Source organism: Poecilia mexicana, unplaced genomic scaffold (assembly GCF_051168715.1).
Source record: "Poecilia mexicana isolate PSO_F unplaced genomic scaffold, ASM5116871v1 scaffold_14, whole genome shotgun sequence".
In the NCBI taxonomy this organism is placed as follows: Eukaryota; Metazoa; Chordata; class Actinopteri; order Cyprinodontiformes; family Poeciliidae; genus Poecilia; species Poecilia mexicana.
This window is the reverse complement of record NW_028263383.1, coordinates 21,755,995-21,770,840: the sequence shown is the minus strand read 5'-3', so window position 1 is coordinate 21,770,840 and position 14,846 is coordinate 21,755,995. Positions and strand designations below refer to the sequence as shown.

The 14,846-nt window shown below is 38.0% G+C and overlaps 1 protein-coding gene across 3 annotated transcripts in view; it reads left to right on the top strand.

Moving 5' to 3' along the window:
• Nucleotides 1-14,846, top strand: part of wwc1 (WW and C2 domain containing 1) — a 43,798-nt gene that overhangs the window by 15,969 nt on the left and 12,983 nt on the right. For all 3 annotated transcript variants that reach the window (XM_088012345.1, XM_088012344.1, XM_015013278.2), the window contains 4 exons: nt 325-454; nt 11,227-11,373; nt 12,841-12,911; nt 13,170-13,415. In XM_088012345.1, coding sequence (XP_087868471.1) covers nt 325-454; nt 11,227-11,373; nt 12,841-12,911; nt 13,170-13,415 — 594 coding nt within the window. The remainder of the gene's footprint in view (nt 1-324; nt 455-11,226; nt 11,374-12,840; nt 12,912-13,169; nt 13,416-14,846) is intronic.

Below are 14,846 nucleotides of genomic sequence, written 5' to 3'. Positions count from 1 at the left end.
ACATTATAAATATATGTCATAAAGTTCTTGGTCTTTCTGAGCTGACTCTGAGTGTAGTTTGGAGTTCGTTTTACAGCATAATCGCTTTTTTTGTTTTGTTTTTCAAACGTTATTTTTATTGATGTTCCCCAGAATACAGTCAAGATAAAAGACAAAACTATACACACGAGCAAGAAAAAACCCAAACTGAACAGTAGGGAGAGATTCTTGATTAATTAAATAATATATAGGACAAAGTGACCCTTTATATTCATATTTGGATTTGTATCATTGACATGAATGTAGATGGTTTTGTTTAATGTTCTTTTTCTTCCTGTCTTCCAGGATTAACCAGAAAGTATCCAACAGCCCATCCGGTTACAAGCTGCAGGACGCGCAGGCCATCCTCAACGAGGTCCGCTCCATTCGAGACGCCATCAGCTCCGGGGAGAAGGAGAAGCAGGAGCTCATGCAGGTAAGATCAACTTGAAGCTTGAGTGAACACAAATACAGAAAAAGCAGGATGACACCTTTTTGTTTGCAATAAAGCCGGTTTAAGAGAGTTAGCTTTACCTTTTCCTGGTGGAGCCAGATAAGGAAGGTGTGCTGTGTCCTATTTTCCCTCGTAAAGCCATTGTTTATTTTTGTGAGCTCAAATATTGTGTTCCCAAACACCGATGTTCTCTAAGTATGAACAAACATATGGAAACCTGTTTCTTTTTGTTCTCATTTCTGAAGCATCAGTTCAGAGTGGAGGAAAAAAGGAAACAATTTAAAGTCATAATTGTTACACATGTTGATTTACACAAAACCCAAAAACAAGCCATGCTGTTTTTGGGTTTTGTGCTTTTACAATGCTTGAAACCATTATACAGGTGCTGGTCATAAAATTAGAATATTGTGATAAAGTTCATTATTTTCCATAATGTCATGATAAAAATTAAATTGTCATATATTTTAGATTCATTGCACACCAACTGAAATATTTCAGGTCTTTTATTGTTTTAATTTTGATGATTTTGGCAAACAGCTCATGAAAACCCAAAATCCCTGTCTCAAAAAATTAGAATATTATGAAAAGGTTCTCTGAACAAGCAATAAAAATAATCATCTGAATCAACAAAGTAACTCTAAACACCTGAAAAAGATTCCTGAGGCCTTTAAAAACTCCCAGCCTGGTTCGTTACTCAAAACCGCAATCATGGGTCAGACTGCTGACCTGACTGCTGTCCAGAAGGCCATCACTGACATCCTCAAGCAAGAGGGTGAGAAACGGAAAGAAATTTCTGAACGAATCGGCTGTTTGCAGAGTGTTATATCAAGGCACCTCAGTGGGAAGTCAGTAGGAAGGAAAAAGTGTGGCAGAAAACGCTACACAACGAGAAGAGGTGACCGGACCCTGAGGAAGATTGTGGAGAAGGGCCGATTCCAGACCAAATTAAATTTTCATCTCCATAAAACTTTTCAGCAGATGGAAGCATGAAGTGCTCCAAAATCTTCTGATAGCTGCTGCATTGATCCTGCCCTTGATAAAACCCAGTGGACCAACACCAGCAGCTGACATGGCACCCAGACCATCACTGACTGTGGGTACTTGACACTGGACTTCTGGCATTTTGGCATTTCCTTCTCCCCAGTCTTCCTCCAGAGTCTGGCACTTTGATTTCCGAATGACATGCAAAGCCCATTTCCTGAACACGCCTGTGCACAGTGGCTCTGGATGTTTCTACTCCAGACTCAGTCCACTGCTTCCCCCAAGGTCTGGAATCGGCCCTTCTCCACAATCTTCCTCAGGGTCCGGTCACCTCTTCTCGTTGTGCAGCGTTTTCTGCCACACTTTTTCCTTCCTACTGACTTCCCACTGAGGTGCCTTGATATAACACTCTGCAAACAGCCGATTCGTTCAGAAATTTCTTTCTGTTTCTCACCCTCTTGCTTGAGGATGTCAGTGATGGCCTTCTGGACAGCAGTCAGGTCAGCAATCTGACCCATGATTGCGGTTTTGAGTAACGAACCAGGCTGGGAGTTTTTAAAGGCCTCAGGAATCTTTTTCAGGTGTTTAGAGTTACTTTGTTGATTCAGATGATTATTTTTATTGCTCGTTCAGAGAACCTTTTCATAATATTCTAATTTTTTGAGACAGGGATTTTGGGTTTTCATGAGCTGTTTGCCAAAATCATCAAAATTAAAACAATAAAAGACCTGAAATATTTCAGTTGGTGTGCAATGAATCTAAAATATATGACAATTTAATTTTTATCATGACATTATGGAAAATAATGAACTTTATCACAATATTCTAATTTTATGACCAGCACCTGTATATTATAGATATGATGAATATCTGGAGTCCAGGATTTGCTCTTTTCTACAGCTCACCCCTAAATACTATAGAAACATTAGGTTTTGTCTCTGATGGATGACTTGGAAGGATGGGCATCAACTTAATTATTGTAACAGTATGAAATAAAAAATGCCTCCTCTGTGTTTTTTTTCTCTTTGAGGAGTCAGTAACTGTATCTCCTGTAAGTTTGGTTAAAAATAAAAACTTGCTTATTAACTTTTGGTTTGTTTTCACCCAATCAGTGGTGGACTCATTTCTCCTAATACACTAGTAGTGGACCAAAGTTTTCATTTAACCCTTTAGCATTTTTGCATACTTACAAAATGTTTAGCAGGCTTAGCTTCCCCTAAATACTTTTTTTTCCTAATTAAATTCTAAAGTGCTTATTCACTCGTTTGTTTTGTAGGCTTTCCGTTGGATAAATTTCAACATCTGTGTTGAAGTTTAGTTGTCGACTGTTAAGAAGTCTTCAAGTATTTAGATGTTTATATTTATCCTTTTCTTTTGAAGTGGATGAAGACTGAGGACTCCACCTGCGCTTCGCTGCAGCAAACAATGTTCTGTATCCAGAACCCATTGATCCCTGTAGTTTCAACAGAAAGTAGTGTAAGCACTTTAGCATTAGCGTTAGTGTTAGCATTAGTGTAACTACTATTTCTGATTAGTGCTTTTGGGTTAACGCAACTAACTTTTTTATTTGCGGTGCCCACCACTGTACTCATGCCCAATAATAAATTAAACTTTAAGTTTAATTTATTAAACAACTTTCTTTAAAGTCGTATAATATTATACAAAATATAATATTAGTGAAATATTTGTTTAATATTAAAACTTTCATTGTTATAATATGAAAGTCGTATATTATATAGTCGTGTAATATACGACTATATTATAAATATCAGTATATTTATAATATTACGACTAATATTATAAAGTCGTATAATATTGTACAATGTATTGTTTAATATTATACGACTTTAATGAAAGCTTAATTTATTATTGGGCGTTTTAAATCCATCTTCAGCAGAAGTGTAAATAAGTGTGGAGGGCTCTTTAAATTGACTTCCAGCTGCTGTGTCTGGGTTTATCACAGGTCGTCCGTCATGCTTAACAGTGGGTATAAGATGCTTTTTCACTTTTTTTATCCTCTGCAACAAAGGTTGACACCAAATCTCCATGACAACAGTACTTCCTTCTTCTTCCCCATCAGTTTAACTCAGATGTGTTCAGGCCTCGCTGTGGTACTCATGTGAACCCTTATATACTGGAGATTCCAGCATGGGCCAGGTCAGGCTGATGAGAACTGTTCATCAGAAAAAAATCGAGAAATAAAATATTTAAAGCATCTGCGCCACACTGAAGGTGTGTGTGACGTAGATGCTCCCATAGTTCATGAAAGAAAAAGTGGGAGAAGCTCAGATTGGCTGATGACTGGAGCTATCTCAGGAATGGTTTCTAGCATCGAGCCGACGATGATAAACGGAAGTGTTTGGATTTTTGTGACCTGAAATTCCAACAAGTTTTAAATATTTCAGGCGTCATCCTGCAGGGACCTCCTCCTGTCTGCAGCAAGCTGAACATAGATCTCATCTTTCTGTCTGTGCTGTGCTGCATTGAGGTTCGTACTGGTCAGAAGGAGAGGCAGTTACGCCTGGAGGAGTTTAAAGTGTTCCTCTGAGTCTCAGTAGTTCATATTTATTTTGCTGCTGCTGCTTTCTGCAGTGGAGGCTGAAACCAGTCATCTTTAGTATCTTTTAGATGTCAACCCAGACCAGCTTCATACACCTCGGGAACTGAATAAACATCAATCACTGGACACCTGCTTGGATACATGCTATGTGCTAAGTTTGACATAAAATTGAGTTGTGGAGTTTGAAAAGCTGCAGCACTACATTCAAAAGCTCAGACAGAATAATTGTACTGACAATGAATCAGATTTTTTTTAAACTGGCACAGTTTGTAGATTTTTCATTTAACATCTTGACCTTTTTTATACAATATTAGAAATTCAACTTCAAAATTACATTACAAAGTCAAAGAGTAAGAAAATTATATTTCTGTATATTGGTTATGTTGTCAACTCACTAAACGTGCATGAAAATGAAATATTTTTAGTCCAGTTGCTAAAAAGAAATCACACATTAAGTCAGTAAAAAAAATTGCTGTGTAACATTTTATGCAAATATGGAACTATTTTAGTTAGATTGATACTTCTCTAGCTAGCTGTTTTGTGACAAATTTCCAGTCTGTGTTAGTTAATCTCTGACCTGCACAGTGTAACAGTAAACACTGGGTTTTACTATGAAAGGAGAAAATGGTTCAGATGCAGTAGAATGATGTCTGGTTGCAGCTCCACTCTGAAGGTTTTGATGGATCTTCAAGCAGAAGGATTTGGAAGCTGCATTTGCATTCATTTTAAGATGTTTTCCTTTCTCTATTTTGATGCGATCCATAGTTTATATCTCTCAGCTCTCCTTTATGCATGTGGAAAGCACTGCAGTGTTAACCTGTCATTTCTGCATGCCTGCAGATCAGATTAAAGTTGCATGATGGGACTTGGAGTCAGCTGATGTGTTTACATGAAGCTAAATTTACACATTTACAAGTCATCAGCCAACTTTCTGTGATCCGTTGATGATGATCAACGGCTGCTCCGTTTAAAGATGTGACGTGCTTCTCTTTCCTCGCAGCCATTTGGGCTGAAAGCATTAGAACTACGATAAAAGAGCCACTCAATAATGCATGATCTGCCGTCTGCAGCTGGCAGCTCAGTCTGCAGCCCTGTCTCTGTTTCTGCAGCATGTTTGTGGCAGTCATTATGAAACATTTCATTTTGCTTGATTTAATGTGAGAAGCAGCTGCAGAAAAAGAGTGAAGTAAAAAAGAAAGACCAGTGTGAACTAGAAAACTCTTTAGCGCTGCTTTAGTTTGTCTTAGTTCGTTTTGACTATTTGTGTTTATATAACTATTGATCCTTATTCTAATAAACATGAGAGATTTTCACAATCAGCAAAATAATCTAAATTTTTATGGCAGATAGACAGATGTAACAGTGTTTGAAAGAAACATATTCAGTTCACTTTATTTATATAGTTCCAATTAAAAGCAGGTCAGCTTAAGGCATTCAATCATGTATGTATTCCATTTGATCCTAGTTATCAAACACTTGGTTAAGCAGTTTACTATTCAAATTAGTTTAAAAAGTTTCCATCTAAAATAATCCAGTAGATTACATTGTGTCATTGACTCCCAACATTCATTCACTTAACTTTACAGCAATTCCTCATACTGAGCATGCATGTAGTGACAGTAGAGAGGAAAAACTCTCCGTATAACAGGAAGCGACACAGCAAGCAGAAGCAGAACCTGCCTCAGTACAAGCAGCCATACTATGACCGACTGGGCGTTTGAGAAGACAGAGCAGGGACACAAAAAAGAAACAGATGAACTGATGTAGGAGTAGTTTAAATGTTAATGAAAAGTAAAAACTTAATAACAGAGGGAGACCATTTAGTTATTATCTTAGCCAATGCCCGTCTTCAGTAAGGTGCCACAACCAAACAGAACGCCAGACCAAGTGTATGTTCTATGAAAGGGAAAAACTGAAAGAAAACATAAAGTTAACAGTTGACATTTCAGCAACTAATGCAAATTGGAGAGTAGTAGGAGAAGAAAGTGAGGCAAAGAGGTCAGTTTGTCCTTCAGTAGTGTTAATTTAGATTCAGAAGAAGAAGAATTAAAACCTTTTGACTTGTTTTTATTCTCTCTTCTGCCCGGATTCCTTGATGTCGTCATTGTATCAGCTGAGCTCAAAGACAAAGACAAACGCTTTCCAAGTACAATCATAACAACATTTAGTAGACAAACAAATTAATAAAGCTGACATCAAACAATCAAACAAATACAGGGCTTAAAGAGCTCCAGCCGGGGGCCAGATTTCCGGCTTTTGACCAAACGGTCCACCTCAACCAATCTTCATGGTCTGCCTCAACCACACTGTAGTCTCCGGGCTTAAAGAGCTCCGTCTGGGGGCCAGACTTCCGGCTTTTCAAACAAAGCGAGCATTGGACCAAACTGCCCGCCTCAACTAAACTGTAGATAATGGACAAAGATGTCTGCCAATCAGAATTCTAGCTCCCGTGTACTTGACCAATGACTGTAAAATGTTTTGTAGAAAAGAAGCACATGTGTTTGGTTCGGCGGTTAAATCAAATGCGATATGAAAAAAGATGGAGTTTGTCTCACCCGGTAAAGAAACACGTTTACTTGAGAAAGGAATTAAAAACAAGTGGCGCTGGGCAAAGGAAAGGGAACAAGACGGGAAGCTGGCGGAAAGTTTTACAAAAGGGGGGCGCTGGAATTTCTTTGGGGGGCGTTTGGTCGAAGGTAAACTTTATACCTTACAATCACAACAATACCAGTTTAGACTTTGAGCAACTTCCTAAAACTGTATTGTGTAACATTAAATCATGCTTGGCTGCAGGGGCGGATCTAGAAAAATATTTATGGGGTGGCAAGAGGGGGGCAGGGATATTTTCAGGGGTGATATATATATATATATATATATATATATATATATATATATATATATATATAATACACAAAATACTATTTTTCACTTGCATTGTTTCAAAATGAGCTTCATGTAGCACCGAGGCTTAAATACAATTTCTTAATGTAGTATAGTTAATTATTTTTACGTCTTTCATACTCCTGCTAATTGATATGTATTACTGGACTGGACAGCGCCTATTGGTCACTATGTGATTCATTGTGTCCAGAAAACCATTTTATCCATTGGGATAAAGACAAGGAGAAATCTGTCACGAAAATATTAGTAGCACCATCATTTATTATTAGATATATCTATTAAATACAACTTAAAATAAAGATTAGAAAACTGATGTTTGATATATTCTCCATGATACAAATCTATAAACAGTTTAGTTACCGTTAGTTCTGTCAAGATGTAAGAAGGGGCGAATTTCTATTTATATTGGTCAATCGTTTTATTTTAAATATACTGTAGGAGCCGTAGTTTGACGACTGTTAAAAATATCACCAAGTTTTGCGAACACAGGGGATTAGCTCAGTTTTTGTCGCTTGTTTTTAGGAACTGCAGCAGCTGCAGTGCGCCACAATGAAGGTACAATAAAGCTGATAAACAGGTGAAGAACCAAACTAGACAGAACCACTTCTGATTGTTTGCCAAGCCAATACTGAGGCACTGGGGTCATGTTTCTCGACACAGGCAAAAGAAGGTTCAATGTCCAAACTTATTGATTGTTCTTGGTGATTTATTTTCCTCTTTCACCATACAATTACAGAGATCAAACTTTCCTCTGTTTTCATGCTACCACTCTTGCTCTGATAAAAACCATCAGCCCCAAACCCAAATGGCTGCCAGGCCCTTACACTTATAGAAAGTGGACTGACCCACATTACTTCCTGTCTAAATTTAGAAAATGAATAAGAAAAATAATAAAACAAAAAATAAATAAAATCAACAATTATCAACCTACGAATAAACTGTAAATAATACAAAAAATAGAAATTTAAGAATAAAGTATATTCATCAGTGCTGCTGGCGCTCTGTCCTTCTCTAGCACTTCCCACTACTTAGCAGTGGGTGTCAGGTTACATTGTGTTGCATTCAATGTTGTCGGAAAAAAGAGTTACATGCGCTTAATGTCCGATTTGCCATAGCTATTTATTGAATTCATTGTCGCTAGCTGGGGTGGCAACAGGGGTGGCAAGGCTCTCGTTTGGGGTGGCAACTGCCACCCCGTGCCACCCCAGTAGATCCGCCCCTGCTTGGCTGCAACTGTATCAATGGCAGCTCTTTTTCTATTCCGTGTTTGTAGCTTCTTGGCGCAGCTCCGTAGCTCCGTTCTCCTGCTACTAGTAGCTTCATCGCATCAGTTCAGCGTCTCACCGGCTGATGACGTTGCTGTGATTCACTTTGTCTGGTGACTGATTTTCAAATATTTTATGATTTATTGAGGATTTCTGTACATATGTTTTGGCAGTTCTGTGATCATGTCAAAGCATCAGCTTATATTAAAAAGTGTTTTATTTCCGTCTGGATGCTGCCCGCTTCCATGGAAGGACAACAGAAAATCGCTCTTATAAACATGTAATTACTAAAATCACGATACCCTCACTGTGTATCCCTCTGAAAAATGAACCCATTTAAATAAAATCCCTTCATGCGTGATGCCACGATAGAGAGCGTTCATTTTATAGCGTTAACACCGGTGCTGTAAGTGGTCCGGTATGAAACGGGTATAATAGAAGTACAACGGTACCACAGCACTTTTAAATTTCAATAATCAGAATACCAAAATTGTTTCTGTTGTTTTAAAAGGTTTATGTCAGTCTGCCTTTTCCCCATCGATACGTTTCCCGACCGCCCTGCACTTTACGGGGTTAAAAAAAAAAAACAACGCGCACATTGCGCAAAACTCTGAAACAGGAGAAGCGGGACATAAAAAAGAGCGACGAACTAGATGTGAATTATGGCATAAAAACAGAGAATCCAACGCTGAACAGTGAAAAATCAACACATGAAATACATGACGATGAGGCGGCACAGCAGGTGATGAGTGAAGATTACTGGTTGTGAGCGTCAATAAACGATAAAATAAATCTAGCAACAGGAAAGAGACTAAAGTGGACATAGCAATAAACCAAGAGAGGATAATACTAATCAAAGGAAACTAAATGGAAATGAACGAAGAACAAAATGCAAAAATGAACTAAGAAAGTAAAGTAAATACAGAGGAATAAACTGGTATGGCAAGACCTTTTGAGTAATAATTAATAGAGAAGACTGTATGGCAAGAATAAACAGACACCATTTCCAGATAAAAGGTAAAATAATATTGTTGAAGTGCCATGGGTTTGTTGAGACCACATCTAGTACTGAGAATAAATGTATCTTACAGATCATAACAGTAAATAACTTATCACTTATTCATGTTTTTAATTAGATTTGATATATTTATTTCTTCAATATTATTTTTCATGTCAGTGTTAATGTCATGAGGCTGATGACTCCATGACACTTTCAATTTGACTCATTAGGATTTGATTAAGAACCAGATTTGTTCTTTGTAATTTCTGTCCAGTAAAATTATTAATCTATAATCAACAGACAGGTCTATATAAAGATATAATCCATGTTTCCGTCTCATATTTGTATGGCATTAAAAGGACCTGGAACTTTTGTTTTTCCACTGAAAGCTCTGGTTTGCACAATAAATGCCATGTGGGTGAAATTTTATGGATGATACTCTGATGTCCCATTCTCCTGAAGGCAGCACAGAGCTGCACCACCAGAAACCGACAAACACTGAAAAGAAGAGTTATGATTAATGGAGTTACAGTTCTATCCATGTTTTAATGTTGCAAAGCTCAGTTTTTTTGCAAATAGATCAAAGTTTAAACTGGCATGTTGTTCATCTTTTATCTGCTCATTTTGTGGAATATTTAACAACTAGACAATGGCACAAAATAAGAATAGTTTTTCCACTCTGATTGGCTGCTGTTAGGCCTACCGATTTTAAGTTGAATGTCCATTCATTGCATTTTTCATAGATACCTGTGAAAATAATTTCTATTCCCATGGCTTTTTTGTTCTCTGGGAAATTATCTTGATGATAAATACAGAAACAAGCATAAAAATCAAAACATCTACAATAGTGATAGTAATATTAATAATACAATAATAGTCAGTGCAAAGTAGCCTACAAATTCTTTGGTGGGGGGCGGTGAGGGACCTGGATATGAGATATGGGGCGCTGGCCCGAAAAAGGTTGAGAAACTGATTTAGTTGGTAATGTTGCATGTTCTAAATTACTTGCAGAAACATTGACTGAAAGGAGTCTTAATTAATGTTGAGGGATTTTTGCCTGTAAGGCAAACCTTTAGGGCACAGACATTTTACATTTTGTTTTGAATTGAAATGTACTGAAGTCTTATTTAAGTTTGAGTGTTTAGCTAATTGTATTGTTAATTGTAATTTTTAATTGTATTGTTAGAAGCAATTGTTTGCACTATTCAAAGACACTTTTTATTAAACTGTGGCAATAGCAACGCTTTTTTTTACTTTAAGCCCTGCATATATTCACACTAACCTATCATACAACTAAACAAATCAAGAGACCGGCATGATTTTACCTCACCCAGGATACAAAATACAGGAAGACCCTTATCCCTGGAGACCACCGCATGAGTTCTGGCCCGCTAACTCTTCAAGGTAGCCTTTTGTTCCCCGGAGGTGTGTCTAACTCTACTTCTACTGTATTTGAACCGGGCAGTGCCCCTAGCGGCCTGGTTGAATAATTTACAACTATGGAAGCCTGTAACAGAGAGTGTTATTGTAATATTTTGCTGACCTTTTTGTAAGAAGTCTTTTTTAGATCAAAGAGGTGTTATATGTGTTATATATAACACGTACAATACATATGTGTTATATATATGTATATAGCAATGTTGTTGAAATTGGGAAATACATTTCATAAATTGTTAAATTTTAGCTTACCTTTTAATTTACCTTGAATGTAAAATACCATCACAAGACATTAATTGCAGTAATAAATATTATATAATACTAAATTGAAACTGTTTTTTTAAAGGTTTTTCTAAAAGTTAATTTATTATTTTTATCTTAAAAAAGTGTGTTGCTGGAAAAGTTAAAAACCTACCTTGAACAAGCTTGAAAAGTGCTTGAATTTGCCTGGGGGAAATGTACACAAAGCCCTTTTTTAAGACCAGGACTGTGAGGTAATTTCTTCACCTTCTAATCCTTCATGTGTTTCTTGTTTCCCTCCCTCCTGGCTGCGGCCACTGCTGCTGTCCCACCCTGACTCGTCTTTGTGTGTCTCCTCTGTTTTCCTCAGAAACTGGCCGTGTTGAAGGACGGCTTCCGGCTGAATTCTGGCTCCCAACAGGAGCTGTGGGGCAGCAGTCCGTCGCTCTCCAACTCTGAGACCTCCATCCCTCGCCTCTACTCCGACGTCGGATCCCAAACCGACCTCCCAGCTGAGGTTAGTACCAGAACAAAATGTCACCCCCACTTCCTGCTCTAAATGTAGTTTTACTTACCTATGCATTTGTTTCTCTCAAACTTTCCTAATTTCGTCAAATTACCAGGATTTATTTAGTTGATTTAAATCTTGATGAAAGCATTTCTTGTTTTACATGCAAAAGCTAAATAAATGGTCAATTGGAGTGATACTGAAACAAAAACTATTGACTGTCAAAGCAGGTTTGTGCTTCTGCGCTTTCCTTTCTGGCTTTTTAACATATTTTCTTTTTTTTGGCACGTAGTCAAAGCTTGAGTTGTGGCTCTGCCCCTCCAACATGTAAGTCACCAAATTTCAAGGTGATGAATTAAAATGTCTAAAACGAGTTCAGTCAAATGCAGAGAATAGAAACTTCAAAAATGGGGTAAAAATTCTTTAAAATCCCAAGTTCAGTCACTGCTGGTTTTAGAAAGTTCTAAAAGTTTACAGAATGTAATAATTGTACAATAAAGTAAGCTAAATGGAGTTTGCTGGATGTGCCGTTGAGCCATTTCTTTTGCAACATTTTTCAAAAATCTTTAAAGTATGTACATTTCTCACACTTCACTGCAGAATTTGGTGAGTTTTCTTATATATTTAGAACTAAAAAAAACAAATTCATTTGCCTTTCACTTTTTGGGCCTATTGACATGACATCTTAGTCACAAGAATATGATTAAAGCTAATTAAAATTGTTGGTTAAAGCTAAAAAGAAATTGAATTTGATGATTTTCGAAGTATGGAAAAGGATGGAGAGACAAATATGACTGGAATTAAAAGTTCTGAATTTTATTTTTTAGTCCACTTTGTAACATTTTTAAAATGAGAATTTACCGAAAAGCATGAAGGGATATTCATGTTGCTTTACTTCCCTGTCATTAATTACCTTTCAAAAATAAAAATAGAAAATTGGGGCTTTTTAATAGCTAGACTTTTTTAATTGAGGGATTCAAACTTATCTCTAAGTTTATTAATTTAGGTTCAGTTATGATGCTGAAAGAAGCTTTTTTTTTTCTTTTCATTTTTGTAAAGTTAAGTTATGTGTAAATGAATATTTTGGCCTGTGTTTGAAACACTGTGTGTGGAGGAAAACCCACTTTGCACCACATCTCCCTGGAGACATGTGGTGGTGACAGGATCATGCTGGGTGTGGATGTTTTCTAAATCCAGAGCAAGGCTTGTGTCTGGGGTCTCAGTAGAATTGTTCAGACCAAAAATAAATTGGGAATATGGGTTTTAGCTACTTTGTTGAGAAGAATATGCTAAAATGTTGAGCTCTGGCTATTTCCAGAGTTTTATTTGTTAAGTATCATTTCCCCCCCAAAATACATCAAATGTTTGTTATTGCAATGTGGCAAAATGTGAAAAAGTATGAACACAGTTACAGAACCTTGTATGAAGAAAATTCTGAGCGTTCATTATGTTTCTTTCTTTGGTTTTTCAAACCAGTTTACGACCAGCAGCAACAAACTGGCAGAGAAAGTTCGTCTGAGCCTGAAGTACGATGAGGCAAAGAGAAGGTAATGGATTTGATCTGAAAGCTGCTTTAAAATCTGAAACTTCAATCTTTCATTTAGATGTAGCTAAAACATTTTCCCCAACATTGGATCTCACTATCAACCAGACGTTGAATGAAATTATTCACTGTTAACATGAATGTAATGAATGTCACAATAAAAGCCTTTTTAATGTTTGTTAAAAACACAAATATCCATATCAGTAAATGCTGACCTGTCAGGGATTTTCTCCAAGTCGACTGTCCTGTCGTTTTTCTGAAGGATCGCCAGCATTGAGGTACAGATTGCCAAACTGGACAGCGAGGCGTGGCCGGGGCTGCTGGACCCGGAGCGGGACCGCCTCATCCTCATCAACGAGAAGGAGGAGCTGCTGAAGGAGCTGCAGTACGTCAGCCCACGGAAGCGGCTGGAGCCCAACGATGCCGAGAAGCTGGAGACGGAGAAGAAACGCCTGGAGAGAGACCTGCAGGCTGCCAGAGACAACCAGAGCAAGGCGCTGTCTGAGAGGCGAGTGGACCACTGGGAAATATCAATAATCTAGTCCGTTTAGACGCTTTAGCCCTTCATTTTAGATTTTCCAGAATTTTCTGCTGTATTTTAAAGTGTTTTAGGGTGTTGGCACACCTCATAGTCCAGTAGACTCAGTTTAATTGGAACCAAAGTTGGAACATTTGTTACATTTTCAGGTTGTGCACTTTGTCAAACAAACCGAACTCCTTGAAAAACCTCTTCCCCTCCTTGCCTGAGGTGGAGCTGCAGCAAGAACCACTGAATGAAACATGAAAACCTCTGAAGAAGAAACCGAGCGAGTTCACATTTCTTCTTCATGAAATGTGAACAAAAATGAAGTGGCGTCAGATTTTATTAGTTCCAGACTTTTTCTTTTCTTTAGTAAAAAAACACCTCACAAGCCTTTCGTCCTGCTAGTGTTAGCCTCGCTCATTTGTTTTGATTGTATTTACCCAGAATGCCCTGCGCTGTATTCCACTTCCTGCTTTGGGAGTGATCTTCGGCTTGCTTGACATTTACATATGCATTCCAAACGCAGCAGAGTTCTACGGAGCCCCTATGGGAACACGAAGAGAAAAAAAAGAAAGAAATCCAGACTTACTTTCTCGAGATCCCGACTTATTTTTTTGAGATCCTGAGAAACTTTACCCGGATCAGTACATAACGACATAATCACAGCAATAGAGGACACACACCCATTGGATAGATATATAGATTTTTATTTCAAGCTTGGGCTTGAGTAAAAAAAACACATCAAATCAGAGCTTGACAGCAGACATGGGTTTTGTATAAGTGAGACATCTGAAGAGAGTTTTCAGTGCGCGGGGACTCATTCAGCACAAGTCCTATTCCGACTTGGCAGTTTTGGTTGAATTCATTAATAACCAGCTGCAGTCCTCTGGACAGCTTCACGGTTACCGATGGATGTACGCTAAATGCAGAGAGCATGGACTTCGTGTGAGAAAAGAAGATGTGCGCTTGGTGTTGAAGGAATTGGCTCCCTGAGAAACTAAGTCAGGATCTTGACTTAGTTTCTCAGGATCTTGGGAAAATAAGTCGGGATCTTGAGAAAAAAAAACGGTAGGGATCTGGAGAAAAAAGTCGGGATCTCGAGAAAGTAAGTCTGGATTTCTTTTTTTTCCTTTTTTTTCTCCATGTCCCTTTAAGACCATAAATGACCCCGGGACCGCACTTTGGACACCCCTGCCTTATGCGTATTTGGAAACATTAATAACATTTCTGTTCTGAATGAGAGGAATCATGATGCCGTGTAGCTTCAATATCTTCAAAGCCTCTGACCTTCTCTCAGATTATCTCGCTCCGTCGCTCCTCCATCTTCCTCCCTGCCTTTGTGCCTGAACACCAGCAGGTCCCTTCACCCCTCCTCTTCCTCATCCTCTTCCTCCCTGACAGGACCGCCGTTGTTCA